General features: G+C 34.2%; 1 protein-coding gene across 1 annotated transcript in view; it reads right to left on the bottom strand.

Annotated features, from left to right (window-relative positions):
- Nucleotides 1-677: 677 nt before the first annotated feature.
- PHEX (phosphate regulating endopeptidase X-linked) overlaps nt 678-23,790 on the bottom strand; it is a 101,581-nt gene continuing 78,468 nt past the window's right edge. Inside the window, exons 15-22 of the mRNA XM_072428320.1 lie at nt 19,932-19,990; nt 19,543-19,597; nt 14,702-14,769; nt 12,923-13,053; nt 10,735-10,800; nt 7,605-7,709; nt 6,553-6,629; nt 678-5,287 (exon numbers count right to left, since the gene is read on the bottom strand). Coding sequence (XP_072284421.1) covers nt 5,185-5,287; nt 6,553-6,629; nt 7,605-7,709; nt 10,735-10,800; nt 12,923-13,053; nt 14,702-14,769; nt 19,543-19,597; nt 19,932-19,990 — 664 coding nt within the window. The 3' untranslated portion in view covers nt 678-5,184. The remainder of the gene's footprint in view (nt 5,288-6,552; nt 6,630-7,604; nt 7,710-10,734; nt 10,801-12,922; nt 13,054-14,701; nt 14,770-19,542; nt 19,598-19,931; nt 19,991-23,790) is intronic.

The raw sequence follows: 23,790 nt of genomic DNA, 5'->3' as shown, positions 1-23,790 counted from the left end.
TGAATGGGACTCATAATAATATATAATATAAATGTATAAGTCAATTGATTTATGATTATTGCAAAATGAGATCAGCAAAATATTTTTTTCTATTAAAATCCTAACATTCGCATTTGTGTCTGGCCATGTTCATGTTCAACATGAAGTGTTCATTTTATTAGGCCAATTAGCTATTTAGCTATTAAACACATAGTACCTGCTCCCTGCATTTAGACGCAAAAAGAAAGCATTAAAAATTATTCACTAAAATCACAATTTTTTTACTTTTCTGGAAGAAGTTTCATGCGCTTGTTGGTGGTGCTAATTAGTAACCTACCGCAAACAAGTATGAATATTGTCAACAAATTTATCAGAAAAAACATGGCTCTTCATTTTATAAAAAATGAATTTTATTCACAAACCAGCATTATTTCTCTTTTTTCTGTTTCTCGTATTTCTCTTATGCTATACATTTACACAACAATTTTCTGTTTCAAGCAAGTGTTGGTGATAAATTGTCTCTATTATTTGTGTGATAGAAATTTGTGGTTGAAATTTCTTTAAAATTGCCATTTGTAAAGACAGTATGCTTTATTAATAGTGTTTTGCCAATGTGAATTACCAGTATTTTTTTACATAATTAAAATATTTTCTATATGTGAATCTTGAAATAAAAAAAGCATTACCAGTTTAGACAATTTAGGAGCAGCAGGTTTTTCATTTATTTATTGTTCTCAGATACATCATTTTGGTTTTCTGTTTTTACAATCGCACAAGACACTTTCACCTAGTAAAAATGCTACCATCAATAACAACAATAATATGCAAGTAAAATTGATGCAAAAAGAAAAATACTTGTACTTTAATCCAGTGCACTTATAGTCTACAAGTAAATACAGATGAGTGGATATAATCCTTATTTATTAAAGCTATCCAAGACTGAGGAAGATGTATTATCATAGCAGAACCTGGGTGATCCAGCAAACCTGCAATGGGTTTGGTCTAGTATTGAAAACCTTTGCTGACTAATAGTAAATGATATTTATGTAATCCTTTCCAGGTTCTCCTTTGATAGTCTATGTTCTCAAGTCTTGGAGAGCTTTAATAAATCAGGCTCTTTATGTCCACATTCAGGAAAAAAGTGTCAGTTCATTCATCTTTAGCCATTAGAAAAATATTCACATTCTTTTTAAATTGGACAAATCCTAAAACAAACTGAGATTTCTAAAGAATCAGTTGTTTGATTTAGACCTAATATAGTGCAGTTCTCTTACCTTATTCAATTGTAAGGTTAAAATGTTAAAGAATATTGAACTTTTTATTAGAAAAATTGTGAAATAACACCGTATTTTTATAAAAATTGTTCCATGCTTTAGGTCATAACTCACAGAAATGGCACACATATTTATAAGGTTGTATTTTTGTATATTTGCTAAGGATTTATAAAAGTGTAGCTGTATGCATCATAAAAAAATTAAAATATGCTATAGTCTTTCAACAGCATTACCACAGCTGTTTACCACAGGGTGAATTCTTACCCCTATTCCTAGTAACACTTTTATTATCTGTTGATCCCACAATTAAATAAATATATTACACTGTTAGGTTTGCAGTAGAGTCACAGCCTATGTATGTCCTTTTCCACTCTACAAGGGAAATATTTTTATATCGCTTTGTGTAGCTCATGAAATGTTCACCTCACTTTCTGTCCTGCAAGATCTCCCCCACTAACCTAAGCTAGGGCTGTGCAAACATTTCAGTGCATTTACTCTTATTGGGCTCAATACCTGTTCCCAAAAGCCAGGGACAGCTGTACTGGGATTGGGCATTGGAGCCCAATACCCAAAAGTGCACTAACAATTTACATTCCAACAATATGCTACATGTAAACCATTATATTATTAGACAGTGCACAATTTCTGAGAATTAGCTACTACTAATCTAGATCTTTTGTTTAGATCAGTTTATGCTTTCATCTTATATTAAATCACACATACTACCAAAGCACCAAAATACACATACTACCAAATCAGTAGTATTTGACATTACTTAAATGGATTGTACAGTGACTTGTACCTAAATATGTTATATACTCAGTTCCAGCCTGCAAGGGTAGTGTACGTTTAATGGCTATTAGAGGTGATTAGAACAGTAAAATTCCAACTTGGACTGGATTGAAAAATTCAGAGTCAGAACTGTTTGTATGTTTTTTAATGAGCAGTACTATACCTGTCAATTACCCTACGACAGGTATAGTAGGCCTCTAGAAAATGACAGCTTAGAATGTCATTGTTTGGATTGTCTGGGCTGCACTATGTCAGTCATTGTCCCTGATTTATTAAAGCTCCCCAAGGCTGGAGAGAATACATCTTCATCAGTGAAGCTGGGTAATCCAGTCATTTGCTATTTGTTAGCAAATGCTTTCAATCCTGGACCTGATCCATTTCAGGTTTGCTGGATCACCCAGCTTCCCTGATAAAAGTGTATTCTCCCCAGCCTTGGAGAGTTTTAATAAATCTGGGACAATGACTGACATAGTGCACCGCAGACAATCCAAACAATGACAGCTGTCATTTTCTAGAGGCCTACTATACCTGTTGATAACAAGAATGGTAATGCTGGATCAGAACTAAGATTGTTCCAATATGAGGTTAGCATAGTTCTGATCTGAGTCAGAATCAAGCCCAACTGGAACTATCCAACAATCTTTAGTAGGTATATATCCTTATCCACTTTCCTAAAAGAACCTGTTGCTTACAGGGGTCTGTAGCTTAAGCTGATTTTTACATGCACAAATAAATTATTTAAAGAAGTCACTCATACCCCTAAATGTGCCTCTTATGTTATTTTCAGGCAGCTCTGTCCTGATATCCTGATGTCCAGATATAAAACACTGAAAACACTGTGCACTGAAAACTACACTGAAAACTACAATGCAATTGAACCCAAAACTGCATAGTTTATATTTAAAGGAGGTGATCTCATTGTGAGATTTCCCCATACCTCTTGACCTTATGCCAACTGTAAAATGTAGGATATCCACCTATTTTCTGCCTTAATAACTATGGTCACCAGACCAAAAAATATTCAGATTGTCCAACCCTCCCCTACATCAAAAATGTAAAAAAAAAGTTCAAAGCGGAACTAAACTGAAAAGAAAAAAATCACACTTACCTTTAATTGTGCAGATCCCTCGATCCGGCTAGGGATGTCCTTGATTGGGTCCAGCGCCATCCTGGAATCCTTCTTCACCCCGGCACGGAGGAAGCTCCAGGCACCACCATTTTCCTCCATCTTTCTCCTTGTTCTGGCTACTCCACCCAATCTCCCACTGCACATGCGTGAGATTGGCATTCTTTCCCCTCAATGTAGGAAAATGCAGCCAGGAGCCTCCTGGGATGCGTGGTATGGGTATTCCTGGAGGGTCTGCACTCCCATTCTACAAGAGGGGCTTTCCCCTTTTTTTTAAATTTTGCAGGAAAAAAATGAACAACATTTTTGTTTTACATAAAGGGTTGTCTACTCTTTATGTAAAGTAAAAATATTGGTGATAGGTCCGCTTTAACGATAGCTTCTAAAAGGTATCACTTATGTTGACTAACATAGTAGAGCACTTTTATTTAATACTTGTAACACTGAGATGAATAAAGATCAACTGAACTCCCACTTTTCTCCACTATAAAACAATAAAACATTGAACCTATTTTGTTGTGATTCACCTGGAATGTGTCTAGCTTGTTTAAAACTTTACTTGGGATTTATGTGAATTGCATGAGCATATTTTTCTTTCCTCCATGAGATCATCTTGTTTTTTTGGTTTATACATACAATGTACTGTTTTTATTTTATCTGGACAGGGCCCTAGATATTTAAGGTTTTAAAACACAAATGTTCTGCAAGGGTCGCTGCATTGCATCTACAGGCAATTCAATGTTAAACTATAAAAATGCCTTCCTGAAATGTAACAACAGAAATCCAAAAACACAATGTGTTCCTTAATAGTTCCAGTGGGTTATGTACAAACGTATGAATCAAAGACAGCCAAAGGTCATGGATATCTTTAAGCTAATTTCTCACAATATTTCAAAGTCAATATCACACCGTATATCAGCAATACTTTTAGACTGCCTACAATGTCATGCACCAATGAACTAGGATTTAATCAAAAAAAAGAAAATCATACATTTTTGTAGCCTATGCAACGTTTTATCATTCTGCTTAGTAATCAGTCTCATCAATAAATGAATTATTTCTGCCCAACATAAAAAATGAAAAAAGATATGTTTTGTAAAATAATCTAAATAATACATTGATAATACTTTTAGTTTGTTTAATACTTTTACTGATTGTTTGTTTACTTTGTAATATCTGTCACTTTCTACATTGTGTGCACTGCACATCTTCCATATCCCAGTCCCTTTCTGCATAACCATGAACAGGACCTAGGTGCTACTTGAGGATGAAACAGCCCATGTAATTTATTTTTGTGAGGTCATGAAAGCATGTTTGTTGTTTAGGTGCTGCCTTAAATTGTCTGTATTGCCTTCATCATTGCTATATTTGTCTTGTCTTGTAAGCAGACAGATAGCTTATTTTTGTTCCTAATCAAACACACATCTTTCTTTACAAAAATTCAGGAAAATTCCTATTTGTATCTGCCTAATGGATTTACAAAGCATTTTTTAGAAGTTAAAAAAAGCTTATTTTATTAGGTTTTCATTTTAGTGTTTTTCTCACCTGGCAATATAAAATATCACTTCAAATGACATTTAAAAAAACATTTTAAATATATAAATGGCCTTCAGTGCAAGCATCACCAAGAATCTACAGTTTTGTACATCACTGCACCCTTTGTAACTAAAACTACTTCTTTTACATTAATTGTACTGTTTCATTACAGTAATTTATAATAGTGCACAGTCTTTTCTCGCAGTTTGCATATTCAAGATTTTTACTTCTGGTATAAATTTATAATAAATCATTTGTAATCCACACTACAAAAATACAATAATAATAATAATATAAAGGCATGGTTAACTGCATGTAAGACATGCCCAGAAAGATGTCCAAAGGTATTCATGGCTTTTTTCCATATGGCAGAAAGACATTAAAGTGGATTATCCTCTTTGGTTCCAAAATTTCAAATGAAATAAAACAGCAGTTTATACAGCAGCTCAAACATTGGTTCCTTAAATGTTTCTTCTTCTACCAGACTCTACATGAATTATTTGCTCGGTTCATTAATGTGTTATCTGGACAACTGAAAGCTTTACGAAATTCTTCAAAATTACTCATTGCACCAATGACTCTGGAGAAAAAAATGTTTTATTAATGAATAAGCTTTTGCAGCATTTTCATTTTTTCATGACATTCAACATTTCATTCATTTTACATATGCTACTCTTGTGAAGAAGAAGACAGAGAAAAATAAAAAAAAAAGTCAACTTTAGATCTAATTTTTCTGACCACTCTACTGAATGATAACAGATCCCACAGGTGAACATTTCACTGCTGTGTAAGACATTCACCCAATGGACCTTAAAGGACATTTACCCCTTTGTAACCACAGGTCTAGGTATCTGCAATTGCATAGACCTGGCTGTAGCGTACACATTTCAGGGAATTGGACACATTACAAACTTTGTGCTTGTAATATGCAGAGATGCCTTGGTTTGAAAAATATTGGTAGCTAGGTATGTTCCAATAGGACTGAGCATGTTCCAAAAGTTTTTTAAAGAGCTGATTTCCACCAAGTTCTGCACCAGGGACTGTACCATCAGTAGCTTGGTCAGTTGGCAGAGGATCATTGAGAGCGTACAAGTGTTCCCTGGCTAAATATTCTCCAAAAGAAGACTGATAAGTAAAAGAGGAATAATGAGGAGAAATAGGAGTACTCTGTGAAAAAGTGAAGATGGCCTTTCCTGTATAATACAAATATCCTGCATTAATGACAAATGACCCTTATAGACAAGAAAAGCAGGAGCAGCAGTACTAACATCATGAAAATCAGAATCAACATATTTTTTAACATTTGACAACTGAATGGAAGATGGACATTTGCTGGGCACAATGTTTCTCATAGATATTTTAATCTTTAAAAAATCTAAATTCTGATTTGGATCTCTGACTCACACTCAGAGAGTGTGATCTCTTGACTTTTGGAGAAAGGGAAATGCAGCATGGGCCGGTCAGTTAACAATGCTTATGGCTAACAAGGAACAAGCTGATAAGAGTCAGAGATAAGCTCATCAGCCTGCTGCTTCCCTTTTCACAGTCCATTCACAGTCCAGGGGAGGGACAAGACCTCTAAGTGCTACATGACTGCAGATGATAAAAATCAGGTAGGTCTCCTACTCCTTCAGAAAGGGCTTTCTCAGAACTAGATGCACAAAAATGCAAATCCTTTGGGAAGTAAAGAAGTAAAACAACTTGCATATATTTTTATATCAATGTATTACGTTTTATTTTATTGATTTCAGCCTTAAGAAATATTTGTTATGTGTACATTTGTAGACGTGCATGTGTGTGTATATACATTTTCCATATACCCAAACAATTGTTAGAATAACTTACCGAAACTGTGGTGGGCTATGTACACCATTTATTATTTGCTCTCTTGCTGCTTCAGGGCGAAAAGTATTACACCTCACCTAAGAATAAAAACAAAACAGAATATAACCTTTTTTATACATTTTATTATACATTCCACACGAAAACAATTTGAATGTGTTTTCTGTCATGTTAACAATATTTTAACTATTTTATATTTTGATATAGAGTTATGCAAGTAATATACCTAGTATGGAATCTTTATTTTATTTTTATTTTAAATGAGCTTTGTTGAAAAATAAAACAAAGGACTGCAAAACACAGCAACATTTGCAAACAGTCATTAAACTAAAATCACTTAAAATTCAACATCTCATAAGAAAAGGGAAGAAATAATGTAATCTGACCATTATGGTAATTATTTGTGATGAGCTAACGGATTGCCCTATGGTAAGATTTGCTGAGTAGGATAACCACTGACCTGACAATGCTACAAGAAGATTATTATCGAAATTGCTGGGGGTTTTGCTAAAATGTCATGTTCATGGTTGACATTTCAGCTTTGACTATTTTTAAAATAAATATGAAAACATGAAAAAATATGTTGAAGTCTATGGCCTCTAACATTTTGAGTTACCTGTAATTCCAAAGTACCTGAACCATAATTGCTAGGGATTGCATCAGATTGTCAGTTTGCCTCTCAAAAGTAACACCTGTACCAGGGGAGGACTGAGAACCTTTGGCCTGGGAGACAAATACAAATAGGTAGCCCATTCAAGAACAAGAACGTCATGGCTTGGTATTGAATGGTGAGCATGGGAAAAGGTGAGGACATTATTTTTTGTGGAACCCTTTTATACACTTCTTTATTATAAGCTTTCTTTGTGACATTTTTTTGTAGCTCCTGATATTTTACTGATGTGACACTTATAGGAGCCATTTTTTAAATGAGGTTCCTTTCAAACAGGGAATAACAAAACGTTTTTTATTTCAACTATGGCCAAACAATAGCAATATTATGTCATGAAGAAAGTGTACTTCTTAAGCCCTATTTCAGCATCAGCAGGAAGTCTTACATGAGCATAGCTTAAAAAGAAGAGTTGGTTATTATTAAGATCTAGGCCAGGAAGGAGTATTTCTTCTTTTCCTCCTCTTTTCTCCTGAATCCATTTTCTGTATGCCTAAAAAATATGAAAATAAATTGCAATGAACAACTGTACTTACAAACTGTAGAAAAACAACAAGTTTTGGTGAAAGGGCACAATGTATTTGTCTCTCACTTGGAATTTTAACTGGTGTTTATCAGTCTAAGAAACAGGTCAAACAAATAATAAAAAAATAAGGATCAGCACTACTTTCCAATTAAGCATGTAAGACTCTACTGTTGGAGGTTTCAACCAGTTTCTTTACCCCAAACTCAAGATTTTGGCAACCTGAACCTACAACCTCAAAGGTAAGCAGCCAGAAGCTCCTTGTGCAATGGCTTCTGCAGAGACCTACATGCTCAAGTCAAAAAGCTTCACCTAGACCATTTCTGAGGTCCTAGGCATTTTTCCTATAGCGGACACTGCCTCTAAGCCTGCTCATGGGGCAACAGCAACAGCCTTACATCTAGCTCTGCACACACAGAATAAACAATCAAGGCAGACTAGGTGCAACTATATGTTATATACCCTATATATATATATATATATATATATATATATATATATATATATATATATACCCTTTACTGAACTAATAAGAATCTTTAGGCATGTCCTGGATGATTTCTTGAATATTTCGATGCAATTCTTAATAGTTTTCATAAGTTAAAAATTCTAACTGCTCTCAATTAACTCAGTTTCTCATTTTACATTCGGGTTTTCTACTCTCAGTGCAAGGGTTCTAACTCCCTGGGGAGCACAGAGGAATCCCACTCTAACCCAGGCACAGATAATATTATCTGTGATTTGTTTTTTTGTTTTGCACATATACAATCTTGATATATCTGTTTGGAATGATAAAAAAGAAAAACTTGTGCTGTAAACCTCCTTAGCTTTCTGCCTGAGCTGCTCTTAATGACAATGTTATATAAAGATTTTGGGGCAATATATATTGAGGGGTGGGGTTTAGTAGTCTTCGCATCTTTTTGTTGTCTTGACACAGATGAGTGAATGCCTTTTTTTTGGACATTGGGGGGGGGGAGTGAAAAACACTAACTCATAATGTAATTTTGTAATCATTTATGTTTGGCTTATTTATTACTTGTATGGCTTACAGTTTGTATATGGTTTCTGTGTAACCATTTTTAGAAAAGCTTTGGAAATACAAGGGTGACAGTATAAGGTGACAACATAATAGCTTCACCAGTGCTGCACAGCCTGCTCATGGACTCAATGTCATAAAGAATTATAATCATATAGTGATAGCTTGGGGTGCACTTGGGGTACAGAGGTACCTCTGACAGACCTTTGTTGCAATTTTTTTAAGATTTAAATTACAAAAAAATTTGTTACAAAAGTTTTTTTCTTAAATTCTTCATCTTTAAAGTCATAAAGATGGTAAGGTGAAATCTACCATGGTCAGTGTTTGCACCTCAGTGCAAGTGAGTGCATCTGTCAAATATATTTTTAAAAACTGTGAATAAAAACCTTTTAACTGATTTTTGAATTTGTATTGAGAGTGGGACTGTGGAATCTCAGGATCGTTAGTGTTGAATCAGTGGTGTATACATTTTTCACTGTAAATTTAATTATTAATTAAAGAACAATATCAGCAGCATGACTGCAGACTCTGAGGGTATATCTCTATATCCTGTATGGGGTGCAGCAGCAGCACTGAGAAGCTACAAACAGGGATGACAAAAGCAGCCCTCAATCTGAGCAGATAAGAGCCTCAAGTCTCTCCTTCAATACAAAACTGACCTGACCTTAAAGAGACAGGAATTATGCTGAAAAATGTTTCTCCTAGTTGTAAAGGTTCTTGTATAGCTGCACCTGCATACCTGGGAACACTTTATTGGTTAAGTCCCTGCATGCATTTTGTGAAATGTTTTATGAAAATTAGATTTTCTAGGCAAATTAAGTTTTGTGAAACTTTGAGAAATTGGCCTGCTCATCCTGAATTATAGCTACTTGGATTTTCATTCAGTTGCTGTCACAAGGTAACTCAAGTTCCCTTATAGACAACAGAGAAAGTAAAACATCTATGCCTGTGATATTTTATTTACACAATGGGCCTGAAGCTCTCCAAGGCTGGAGAATATACACTTTTACAGTGAACATGGGTGATTCAGCAAATAGGGACCCAATGTGTTTTTTGACATACTTTTCCAGTTTAAACCTAAATATATGTTTAAATGTGATGTGGGATGGGGTGACGGTGTTAAAGAATTGTATAGGTATAGGTGGCAATGGAAAAACAATTAATTATAAGGTTGGGAATAGATTCAAAATGAAATTGAAGAGATAAAGGAGGGAACAAGATTATATTCCCCTGCACATGTCTAGTCCCTATGACAACTCAGCAGAGATTGGTGGCATGGAATAGAAGTGGTAAGCATTACCTATCTTCTGTTTATGGATCACCTTTTTTTAGCTTAAAAGAATATTAATTGTTATTTACTATTATGTAAAATGTAAGATTATGTAAGATTGCCACAAAACTATTCATCAAAAAAATCTAATAAAACAAACTGCAGTGCAACAATTCTATTTGCAAACAGATTACAAATTGGATGTGAAGTATATATATATATATATATATATATGCAAGTCTGTTTTATTATAAAATGATTAAATAAACATATTTCATTATTTGTATCCTTATTTTGTATTCATAAGGCATCAACATATTATGAAGAGCTATATAAGAGATAAGGACTGCAGATGACAAATCTGCCTCCATAACCAGCACCATTTATGACACATAAGTGAAGAAGAGGTGGTGTAACAGAGCATTCAATAGGTGGAAGACTATGTCTAATAAGTGATAAAAGGGTGGGTATGGCTTGTTTACAAATAATAGGTAGTAGAAAGCCTAATTAGAAGTAGAGAATTCCTGAGATTGTAAGCAAATGTCAAAAAGTCTTGCAGCTCTTCATGGGAAGAGGTTGTAAGTTAGAAGGCCATTAGTAGGTTATAGTGGAATAGAAGTGGAGGGAGGTGAAAAGAGGTGAATTTCATCTTTCTTTAAGTGTAAATGAGTCATAACAATTTCCCATACCCGAAATGATTCTCTCATTCCACCATTATCTGCAATATTTTCTGCCAAAGTTTTTGTTCCTTTTACCTAAAAAAAGACATAAGATTAATAAACCACAATAAATGTGGTACATTTGTATGAATTAGTACAATAAAGGTATTTGTGTGGTCAGATCATATATTTTAATTTTAGATTTGGATATATGTGCCACATCCCAGCTAGTAAAGCTAATATTTAGAAAATATTGGTAGTAGGAATGGGACTTTCACGGCACCAATTAAGATTATCCACAAAACGCGTTGAAACTTAGTTGTAAGAGTGCACAGAACCATATTAGATGCTCTGTTTTTAAATGTGATTGTAAAGTTTTAGTGTAGTGGTGATGTGTTAGAATATGGAATGTTTTTTATTTTATTTTAATGTCTTAAATAAAAGTTTATTTTTTTCTTAATCAGTGCTGTGAAAGTCCTATTCCTACTACTAATATTTTCTGAATTACTACAATATTTTCTAACCCGTGTAACCTGAATCAATATACATCCTTCTTGTAGATAATGGTAAAAAAAAAAACTTTTGGTGGGAGAATGTACTTACTTTATTGTCAACTACTACTGTCAAGCTTTTTACAAGTTCTGTTGCCACGTTAGAGAGGTTATGAAACATTCATATATGGTAAGACAAATTAAAAAGGATAAGGGAGATGTACATGGGAAAGGCAGAAAGAGTAAAATTAAGAATACCATTAAAAAATTTATGTAATACATGGTGGGAGCAGGGTATGCAAGCAACCTGTTGAGATAAAGGCATGCTTGGATCTAGCAATCTAGACCATGATAATGGAACATGGCTGATCAAAGTCTAAAAAAATTTTTAGCTGGATAATTCCCACAGTAATTCTATAGCACTATTTGAATTGACATGAGCAAGTAAGACTGAACTGTAAAAACACTGTGCTGCTGACAAGTAACTGCCATCATTTTCAAAAGAAATCCTCATGCCTTTGTTTAACCCATCTATTCTAGAACTACACTTCATGCTTAATATTGGTTTCTGTTTGCATTGGCAAAAAGCTCCATTCCAGTCTAGTGATGGAGCTTATAATGGCCATTAATATTCGGCCAATAAACTAATAGTGATAATGGGTTTTAGCATAGGATGGGGTCAGGGGTTAGTGCTGCCATGGAGTTCTGATCTATAGTCTAGGCCTGAAGTATGGAGGCTTCCACCGTGACACCAAATTTATAGACTATTAAGCCAATTAAAAAGGATCTGTCAAGGATATGAGCAGAGCTGTGTTAGGGACACAACAGGTCCACCCACCAAATGCTCCCAGCAGAAAACTACAGGGGGAGGATAAAAGACCAGCTACTCTGCACAAGAAGAGATATCGGCAGTGACAGGTCTTTATTATTCATACTCATAAGTAACAGTTTTGTTTTCATGCTAGATTACTGCTCAGATATAGAAGGAATACGCAATGGACACAAATGTGAAAGAACACAAATGGCTCTTGTATTTAGACAATGCTTGTCTGCTTGAATTTTAGCTTTATGTTATTTACTTATATTGTAATAAGACAATTATTGTTAGACTGTGTAACCATTATCATAATTTACCTTTAAAATGTTCTTTGTAACAAAATTGCTGACAAAGAAATAACCTTCCAATGTAAGCAGGGAGGAAAAAGTCAGTAATTAATTATTAGAAATTACTTGAAACCCTTTTTTTTTTTAATTCATAGTCATAATCACAAACTTATGAATAGTAAAAATAGAAGAGAAAAAAACTTTTTTAATGTTACTGATATATCTGGCTCAAATTCTTCATTTTTTTGTTAGTTCTGTATGGTTCTGTCTTTACCCATACTTCAGTTTCCCTCCTTGTGTGCAATGATACAGCTGCCTGTTTTAGACTAGGTTTCCTATGCATACAAACATCTATTGACAAAATATTCTGTCTTAATGACAAATGCAAATTGGACTTTGATTGAAATCGATGTTTGGGTTTATTTGTTTCAGACCAAATGACCAATATTTAGGTTAAATTTGGCATCGACCCAAAGTCAAACACCAAACATACCTGACATATATTCTAAACCTTTTCCATTTCAGCAATAGGGAAAAAAAATGTTTTGGCTGGACATACAACATTTAACACCAAATAAAAACAGAAGAAACAAAACCATTCATAAAAATTTTTTTTCACGTACACGCATGCCAGCTTGTTTCCAGTAATAATTATTGTACTGCTCCACTATACATTTAGTTCTGTCTTTGAACCTCTCTTCAGACTCCGTGGTCCACCATGGATGTAAATTCCCATCTTTGTCATACTTGCGACCTATAAAATATACATAAATTGATAAATGATATTAGATAAAAAAGTCTTCAAAAAAGCTAAACTTCAGACTAACAGTTGAATACACAATTGAAATACATATATGGGAATAGTTCTGTCTGTAAAAGGATTCAGATTTTTGTCTATCCATTCCTGGGTTTACACTGCACTGTCATACAGCAGAGCTAAACTGGTGTTATTTCTTATTTTGCAGAAGACTGGACAGAATTGACAATCACAATTAATTTTAAAAAGTGAGCCCATGATTCTTTCAAATCATGTACAACAAATTAAACATATATTGTAGAAGTCTATGCAATTCCTATATCATAATGCACATCATGAAGATTCTCAATGGGGTTAGGGTCTGGACTCAGTAGTGGCCAATCCAAGCCTTTAGGGAGCAAGAGTAATCTCTTGCTCCCTAAACCACTCCTTCATATTTGAGCCCAACAAATTCTGTCAATGCCATCTGAGAATATTATTGTGTTATTATAGAAGAAAAAATTCCTTGATGACAAAACCTGGCAATAGTATATCCGGGTAGTCAGATGACCTAATGTGTTTTGGGCACATAACATTGTTAAACCTAGAGCTGACCAACTGAAGCAACCCCAGATCATAACTCTGACCCCACAGGCTTTGAAGACTTTTTTTGGCCATGCAGTGTAACATAACATATACAATTAACCGTAACACTGTAATAATACTGTAATACTGTAAATTAATACTCAGAACTAGTAATGCTTATTTATGACCTATTGAATGAATGCAAAAACACAAACAAAATGATATTTAAAACTAGATTCCATTAACAAAGTTTATAAAAACATGGATGTATCTTTATAAATGTATTTCTTTTTCAAAAATAATGTATACATGATTTGTTTTAGCCAAAGGCTATAAAGCGGAAAACAGCATATATATTATTTAAAGGTTTTATGAAAAAACAGAAGCTGTGTTATTAATTAAGTACAAAAAACAGCATATTCAAATATTCACATGCTGGAATCAAAAAGTTCTATGATGTATTTGTTTCATGAGTGACATTGTCAGTAGAATTCATATAACTTTAGGGAATGTATTGTATATTTTGTTTGTTTTATTGTACAACTATTACTACCGCTAACTCCCTTTTAGCTTTACATGTCCTTAAACAGAATTAAACTCATCACAGACAAAGACAAACCCATTTTCCACATTTTGCCTTAAAATGTGTTATAACCCTAGCAACTAACTCCTATTTGCCCCCAATCTGTTATTTTTTGAAGGATTAGATGATTATAGGATAGATATAATATACTATATGACTGCTAGATTAATTTTAAATAGAAAGTGATAACTAATACAGCCTCCACATTGAAGGACTGTTACCTTGCCATGGATTAAATTTTTTTTTTGGGGTGTGAATTTGCTTAGAAATAATGCCTTAACAGCACATAATACAAACTCGTTTGTATAATACATTATTAACATTTTAAAGCTTGTTCTTAAAAAAAAATCCTGCCATCCTATTCATGCCTATATGATAACTGTTAAATGATGCATTAACAGAGAAATGCATTTGAGTCGTAATAAATCGATTATATAGGTAGGTAGGTAGGTAGGTAGGTAGATAGATTAATACACTGTTATATAGTATTCTATTTACCATTACTGTCAAATCCATGTGTGAACTCATGGCCCACAATTACTCCAATCGCTCCATAGCTTAGGGATCTGGAAAGAACAACATGTAAATACTATTAAGTACAACAAAAATCTCCAGCATTCTCTCTTCTGATGAATAGCCGAGCTTTCCACTGCATCATTTATTTTCTTATCAGGAACCAGCTAGGATTCAGAACTTAATTATTCATTTTCACAATGTTGCCTGGGAATATCACAGATCAAAGATGAAATGGGATCATCGGCTGCCAGTTCTAATCATTTCCCGCTGGGAAAGTTGGCAAATGTCTGACACTGATGCATGCAAATTCAGTTTTCATTTTATTTTCAGGTTGGCGGTCAGTTTCCTCTTACCTTCACAGCAAACAGGAATCTTGAAAAGTCTAACTATTTTGACAGTTTTGTCTCTGTTTTATACTACATAAAATCACAATTTTTTCTGAGATGTATAAAGGAAAAATATTTTACATCTTCCTAGCTAATCACTAACCAAATGCATGAAGATTTCAAGACTAATAGGATCTGTTCTAGTTCTTTTCCATTGCAATTATCACTGCAATTTAGATTTTCTTCCCCAAACAAAACAACATAATAGTGTAACACACATCATTTAGAAGGCTTGTCTTATCATGAAGCTAACCACCATGTAGTTTGGTAACTTCTGGCTTGCCTGGGGATTGGCAGAGGAAGTGGGAAAGATAAAGATTCTTATTTTTGGACCTCCACTTCATTAATCTTATTTGAAAGTTTTACTATTTATACTGGAGAAGTGGCAATATCTGTAAAAGTGGTAGTGAATATGAAACAGGCACTTTATTTTAGCCACATATAGATCTAGTTGCTGGATTCCAAATAAGAATTTGTATATATGTTTTTTTTTGGTATAACGCTTAAAGTTTTGAACAAAATTATAGTATATAAGGCTGAAAAAGTCTAATAATAAAATATAGATAAATATTAATGAAGCCAAACAGGAGAATAATACACTGGTTGATTGTTTTTTTTTAAAAAAACTGCCCCCTTTAAAGGTCATAATTTACGGTACTCGGTACGGTATTAAAGTAGAAGTTTAATCCAATAGCGGATAGAGCATCCTTCTTACCATGTACTGTTCTATGGTTGTATACATCATGTGAAAAGATCATTGTCCTATCATTCTTAAAGTGTATAACTTTAGTAAGCATAAATGTTTGTAGTAGTAATGGCAGCCTGCATATTTTATTGATCGTTTTGTTTCCTTTAAAGTAAACTTGTGCTGTAATGGTGCTTTCATGTCTGTTCCCCAGCAGCACATACTTTTATTTGCTCCCCTGCACTCCCTTCAGCCCAGGGCTGTCAAACTCAAATACACAAAGGGCCAAAATTCAAAACTTAGACAATGTCGTGGGACAACCTTGAAATGTATTGAAAAAATTGAGAAAGTTTTTCCTTCTCATTAGATGTAAACCCTTTTCATATAGAAACAAAGAGGTTTTGCTTCACATTCAATCTGGAACAAGCTTATAATAGAGAAAAAATTTTCTCTAATATAGGCTTAAGAGAGCATAAGAATTATTGTAAATTTTTTTCTAACAAAAAATCTTATGCCTGTTTCTCTATTTGTAGTTAAATTCCAATGGTAACCTTTTTGCACAGGCTAACAATAATAATAACAATTTTCTTCTATGAAATTCCAACCATTGAAGTCCATGCCTTGGAGCAGCAAGGAAAAGTACAGCTGAGGGGGAATGCTGGAAATGCTAGACACTGCCAATGCTGAGCTAAATCTTATGAGTGCCCCACCGCTCGAAGTCCTTCTTCATTGAAATAGCGCTGCTACTAAAATTCCCAACATTACTTGCGTCTATAAAACAGTCCAATGCGTGGCCACACATAGGCAGAGAGCCCGCTGGTCTATAGACGCGAGTGATGCCGGGAATTGTAGTAGCAGCGCTATTTCATTGCAGCGGCGGGACAGCTGCAGTTCATATTTAGGATTCCTTTGGGGAACAAAAAAAGGATGTTGGGGGCCAGAGTTTGACACCCTTGCTTTAGCCACTGGAAGCCAAAAGTGAGAGCTTTTTGTAAGCTCATATTTGCTCCATTTCAAGCCTAAACATGGCTGAGGACTACCCAATACATGTCATAGGTGATAGGACAATCCTCAAGCATCTGTGATGTAACATGAAGGCAAGTCAAAAGCTGCTCCTAACTTGTGGATTTTCTTCACCTCCTGCAGCTGAAGGGAGTAGTAAGGCGTGAAGGAAAGGTTAAGGGTTTAAAGTATGAATGGAAGGATTATGAAATGTGCTGTTGTGAGTGTGGTGGGCACTAAATCAAACTTGCATAGACAAAGCAAATCCCCATACTTTTATCCAGGGGGTTTGAGGAAATATGCAATTACTTGACCAGAAAATATTCTCAAAATCCTGTTTTAGTAGGGGATACAATTAATGTAGAGCATAAGCTTACAAATGAAGAGACTTTTCCTCAACAATGTAATCTACAAAAAAAACACCATGGTAGTGATGAATGCTATGTGCCATCCTTTTTTACACCTCTTGATCACTATTGGTATTAGATGCTTGGTATCCCAATTATTAAACTCTGGGTTTAACCACAGCCTTAAAATTAACAACTGTATGACCATTATACCAAAGTTTTATTTTACATGTTAAAACTGTTACACTCTTAAACTATATTAATGAATACATTTTATAAGTATGTTGTATTTCTCTGAAATGATGCTAAATATTGCTACGAATGGGAAATACAAACTGTAGACATTTTACCAAAATGGAGATAAACACTGACATTTGACTTTCTTAAAGCTGTCAAATATATCATTGTGTGCTTTAATGGCATTTTCTGCTCCGAATGTAGAGTGCTCATGTTGACCTAAGCTGTTTAAAGCAAAGGTTATTATTGTTAATTTTTCATAAGGCCAAAACCAAAGAGGTCAACAAATATTTCAGGTACTTAGAGAAGCCTTTATACTTAATTGGGGAGTTTAAAAATTGAGTCATTGGCAAAATGCCTTCATTAGGCCTTTTACAACAAAATAGCTAAATATGAAAAATGCTAAAATAAGGCATATTAAAAACTAAGCTACCTTTCATTAGAGCTGAAAGGCAAGGCTGTGCACATTTTCAGGAACTATTAGGCAAATAAAATGCACATCTCAAAAAGGTTTTCCAAACACAAATATTTTTTAGAAAGGAAAGGTTATTGTACAGAAATAGAGTGTATCATCTCTGACATTTCAATAAACTGCTATAAAAACTTTGAGACAACTGGCCTTTATCATTCCCTTTTAATATCCATGAGTTGTTTATTTCTATGGCTTTTAATTTAGTTTTATTTGTTGGAATTTATAGCACATACCAACCCATCCTCTACTTTCAACCAGCTTTTGACTTCAAAAAACTGCCAGTAACATAACATATATTATATCAATACAAAATTTTCATAGTAGTTGTCTTGATCTGTTTGTTCATATTGTGTTTATTAGATAAGGGGGTTAAAATTTACCTTGTGTATAGGTGGTATGCTAATTGAACCTGTGACCAGTCAATGGTCATTTAAGTAATTACAAACAAGAAAAGACTTAAAAAAACTAGTTCCCCCTGGAGCATTTAACTTAATGTGGAACTAAAATAAAAATAAAAAAATCACACTTACCTTTAATCCTGCAGATCCCTCAATGGTGCTGATCCTTCCCATGATCCGGTCCCGCGTCATCCTGGAATTCCTCTTTGTCCCGACGTTAAGGGAGTGCCGGGCACCTCCATTTTCTATCTTTTCTTATATCTTTTTTTTTGTCTTCTTGATCCAAAGTTAAGGGAAAAAAAGAAAGCGGATCTCACTGCGCATACATGAGATCAGGCATACACAGAAGGAGCAGCCAGAGCCTCCCAAGATGCATGACATAGGTATCTTTAGGTATAGGTATTTTTTTTTTTTTAATAAAAGATGTTGCACTTAAAAAAGCATTTTACTTTATTTAGAAGGGTTGTCTACTCGTCTATGTAAAGTAAAAATGTTGAATTTAGGTCCAATTTACAGGACAGTGAAAACATATATCTTCACCCAGCAAACGCACTACAGCATTACACTGAATTCACACTAGCAGTGCATTTGAGATGTGTTTATGGTTTCCTTACACCAGAAACCTTTGCAGCCCATAGGGAATGAATAGGGGCTGCATTGAGCAGCCACATTTGCAGGTCAACACATTGGGCCTAATTTATTGAAGTTCTCCAAGACTGGTGAAAATAGACTATCTTAGGAAAAGCAAATGATCCAACAAACCTGGAAATGGGGTCCAGGATTGAAAACATTTGCCAACTAACAGCTAATAATTTTCAGAAATCGGTTCCGGGTTTGCTGGATTACCCAGGTTCTCATTTGATAGTTTATCAACCCCAATTTTGGATAGCATTAAATAAAAAGCACCGATTGTGAAAGCTAGGAAAGCAAATAATCAAATATGGAAAATGACTTAAAGTAAAAACGATGCAGTTTTTAAGAGTTATGGTTACTAAAATAAACCAACATCCTCCTTACTTTCTCCTATCTGTCCTTCAATAGATCACTGGTAAAAAAAAAAAAAAAAAACTTATAGGGTTATAGAAGGAACTATGTCTGGAGTTCACCTTTCATATGTTCCTACCGGTATTTACCTGCTCGAGCTGTAAATGTAATATTTTCAATGTATAATACATTTTAAGTCCCTGAAGTTCTATAGTAGTCAATAGTTTAGTACGTTACTATATAAAAGTTTACCATGCCTGTTCAGTTTGCTTTAATGATATATTTTGTCTTTACTTTATCCATTAAACATACCGTGGATACTCTGTTCCCCAAAAAAATGGTTTTTGAAGCTCTCCAGCTGGAAATCCTATGTACACATAAGCAGAGACATAAATAGTTATAGTAATTGATTTATTTATAAAGCATAATATCATAACATGCTGATGCAGACATAAATGCTCTTTGCCATTGATCAACCTCTCAAAATCTCCACTGCACCACTATGAATCATACACTTTTAACTGTGTATCAAGGTATAAGAACATACATCATGCTTTTTCCCTAGTGTACATGCCCATATTAACCAAATATATCATATTACTTATTTTATTTATAGCCATCCATATTTCTCAACCACATCACCACATTTATGCAGTCAATGCAAGTTTATGTAATAGAAAAATGCAGAATGCAGAACTTACTAATCTGGTTTGTTGATGCACTATAAAAGGCATTTACAGTAGTTGGGCTAGTATACCACCTGTAAAACAAAAGTAATATTAATTTAGATCAAGCAGTTGATTTAGCAATTGTTAATCATCTAAATGAACAAATACCAAATGTAAACCACTGTACACAAACATTTGTTTAAATGCCCATTTACACTCTGAGTTGTAGTTGAATAGAATCCAAGGCATTAGGGCATTAGGGCAATACAGTTCTGACACATAGGTAGAAAAGCACACAACCTAGGCATACTGTAGTAGTGTGTTGCATTAGAAAAAATGCAACATGTACAATTATTGTAGGTTCTATTTTGTAGAAAGCCTTGTTAAAGTCAAAAGTATAAATAGAGTGGAAGCAGTGAAATAGACCTAAGACATATTTACATTAAAAAAACAGGATATCGCAGATTGTGTTGAAATTATTTCGGTGTGTAATCAATTGTTGCACACATTCTTGGTGTTCAATTGTAAAGCTATCCTGAAACAATGAGCCTGATTTAGTAAAGCTCTCCAAGGCTGGAGAGGATACACTTTCATCTGTGAACCTGGGTGATCCAGCAAATCTGGAATGGATTCTTAAAAGTAATTTGTTCTTTGTTAGGAAACGTTTTTATTCCTGGACCAGATCCATTCCAGGATTTTTGTATCACTCAGTTTCACTGATGAACGTGTATCGTCTCCAGCCTTGGGGAGCTTTAATAAATCAGGCCCAACGATTGTGTGACACAACTGTGCTAGGCTACTCAACTGGCTTTCACTATACCAATACATTTGTAAATGGACAGAAATTAGCTTGACACAGTTGGTAAGATAAAAGTGTATATAATGCCAATAATCTAATTTTAAATATAACAAAGAGCTGCAATGTGACCGCAACTTTGACCGCATGAGTAGAAGTGACATGTCGCTTTCATGAACTAAGCTGCAACCCCACTGCAATCACAACTACGCTCAAACACATGCACAAATGGTTCACAATTGCTCTTATTCAGTTGAATGGGAGCATGGTTGAGAATGTAGTTAAGCCTGCAGTACAACTCCACAGACAAATGGAAGTCTAAAATGGGCAAAATAAAATTTTTAATGGGTTTATTAGTATACGTGTCCCTGCTGATGAAATTCACTGGAACTAGAAAAGATATAAAATGTTCCATCAGCAACTGTCTCAGAAGGTTGTCATTGAGGGCAATTCACTCACAACTCACTCAGGGTAACTCACTAATAAAATGGGTATGAGAGTTTTACCTTGTGTAACCTTGTGCAGAGTGGGACATTAGTGCTTTTGTAACACCTGTAAATGTTATAATCAAACAAGCCACATATGATATGATTTTAATTTTTTGATAAAGTATATGAGACTTAACAATTTATGCATTAAAAGTCATTTGACATACTTTATGGTACTTCCTGAGAATCGTAAGAGTTGAACCACCCATCCTGGACCTTCCAGATTAAGGCCTTCCCTAGTCCACTACTGATAAATAGTTTATTAACAAAAAATCACTATTACATTTTTCTGTGATTTATATCAGTGGTCCCCAGCCTGTGAGAAAATTTTGGTGGTCCGCTGCTCTTAATTAAGGAGTCCTGTGTTCTTGGATAGAGAAACTCTATCCAGGAACACATACTACAGGACTGCAACAGCGATCCTGATTTCTGTTGCTAGTAGTATGTGTTCTTGTATAGAGTTTCTCTAGATGCAGGTACAGGTTAATTAATCTTTAGTGCCCTGGGGATCGCACTCTCTTCTCAATGATTGCAGACTGTGCTGCAATCATCGAGAAGGTGCCTGGCCGGCAGGTATCCCTTGCTCTGTGACACGCACAGTAATATGATACATTTGTTACATTTTTCTCGCAATGGATAAAAGAAAAATGTCACAAATGTATCATAATATTACTATGCTGGAAAGTGTGTTACAGAGTAAGAGATATCATGTCATTGTAGGAAAACAAAAAACACTGTAAAAAAAAAAAAAAAAATAGGTAAATAAATACAAACACTCAATAAATTTATTTAACATTAATTTTTTTTTTTTTAACACGTTTTTTTACTTTTTTTATCCGAATTTTTACCGTCGAAGCTCGTTTGTTTTCGGGTCGGGTCTACCCGAATTCAAACGGCCACGGGTTGAATATAAGGACAACCTGAATTCGAACACCAACACCAGCCAGAGACGCAGACCATGTCTCCCGTATTAATCTCCCACATTGTTGTTTGAGAATATTGCTACATTGTTGAAACTTCTACAACCAAGAACTGCATTGTGTTATTAGACATGGACATGGTTATTCCTTACTGCTCTTTGTACTATTTTCTCTTTTTCTTTTTCTGTTATGCAATGCAATCAACCTCAATAAAATATATTTTCAAAAAAACTATATGAGCTGCTATGGTGATAGATAAATCCCAGTTTTCCCATTGAGTCAATTGAAAGATCCTATTTTAGTTAGGGCATAAAATGGGGGTTGGCAAACGGCAAAATTTAGATCAAAATATTAAAGTGAAGACACCAATGTATCTGGGAATATACTAGAGGAGTATGGGGATCATTTATATCAACCTCTACCATAGACTAGACCATGAAAACAGCAGCATAGTTCAACATCTAATTCATGAATGCTTTACAGAAATTGAACTAAATTAATGATACTGAAGTACTATTTAGATTTATTTAATATAATTAACTTGAATAAACATTAGTGGCAATATTCTTTTTATATTCTCAGATGAATCATACTGTAAGTGAAATGTTAGTGTGTAAAGACAGAGATTCCCTGGAGAGGTTTAATGAAAACTGATATGTAAAATGATGTTTTTAAAATATTTTGCAAACCAGTAATTTGTAGCATTAATTGTTAAATACCAGCAAAAAAATATAAACTGTCTACTTAGGAAAGTGATCACCTTGCAAGGGTTTTTCTTTTCGCATAATGAATCAGACTTTAGTCATATAGATATACATAAGCAAACATTAATGTTACCTTGTATGTGATTGAGTATTCTCAAATCTTAAGTGAAAACTATCAGCTGTTTTAGTAAATTAACTCAATCGGGGAGAAAAAAACCATAGGAGAACAAGTAAAATTATCTATTTGTGATATAGCTTCAAACTGATGTTTAAAGGCCTTTGCTATGTCACTGAAGCACACTCATACCATGTGTAATTATACCATGCCAAGTAGGATCCTTTTTTATTCTGTCCCATCTAACATTTAGGTATTTGTCATTACAGATTTGAAGACAGATTACAGTGTTTTAAGGATTATACTGGGTCAAACAAACAAACAAACAAACCCTTGTTGTCTGACACAGGAAGCATGAGTTTGTTACACACTTTACATGAGGACACAGCATCATCTACTGGTGGTCAACAATAATATACAAGATATAATTTAACAGTGAGTGATCCATTATAACCAACTTCCATGTATAACATTTTTTTACTTGTAAAAAGGTGTGGGGGTGTTACAGAATGAGCCCATGCTATTACTTTTTTCCTCTTTTAAACATATTTTTTTTAACAATTACACATCATGGATGATTTTATTTACATTATTTTATTGGCATTTATATTATTTACTGTTTTTTTTGTTAGCTGTGATGGCTGCATTTTGTGTCCTATGTTTATACTGTATTCACTTTTATTTTATGGTTGTATGGATCAGGATAGTGTTTATAATAAGTAAAAGTAGGAAATCACTTATAATTTATCAGTGACTAGACAAGCAATGGGGTAATTTATGAAAAGTGTTAAGGCTTTTCCTATGGCAAACTGATTTTTTTTTCATTTGCTTAAGGAATACGATGAGAACTGCATAGAATTCCAACATAG

This window comes from Pyxicephalus adspersus, chromosome 1 (genome assembly GCF_032062135.1).
Source record: "Pyxicephalus adspersus chromosome 1, UCB_Pads_2.0, whole genome shotgun sequence".
Lineage (NCBI taxonomy): Eukaryota > Metazoa > Chordata > Amphibia > Anura > Pyxicephalidae > Pyxicephalus > Pyxicephalus adspersus.
Note: the sequence above shows the minus strand (reverse complement) of the source record. Positions and strands in the feature narration are given on the sequence as shown.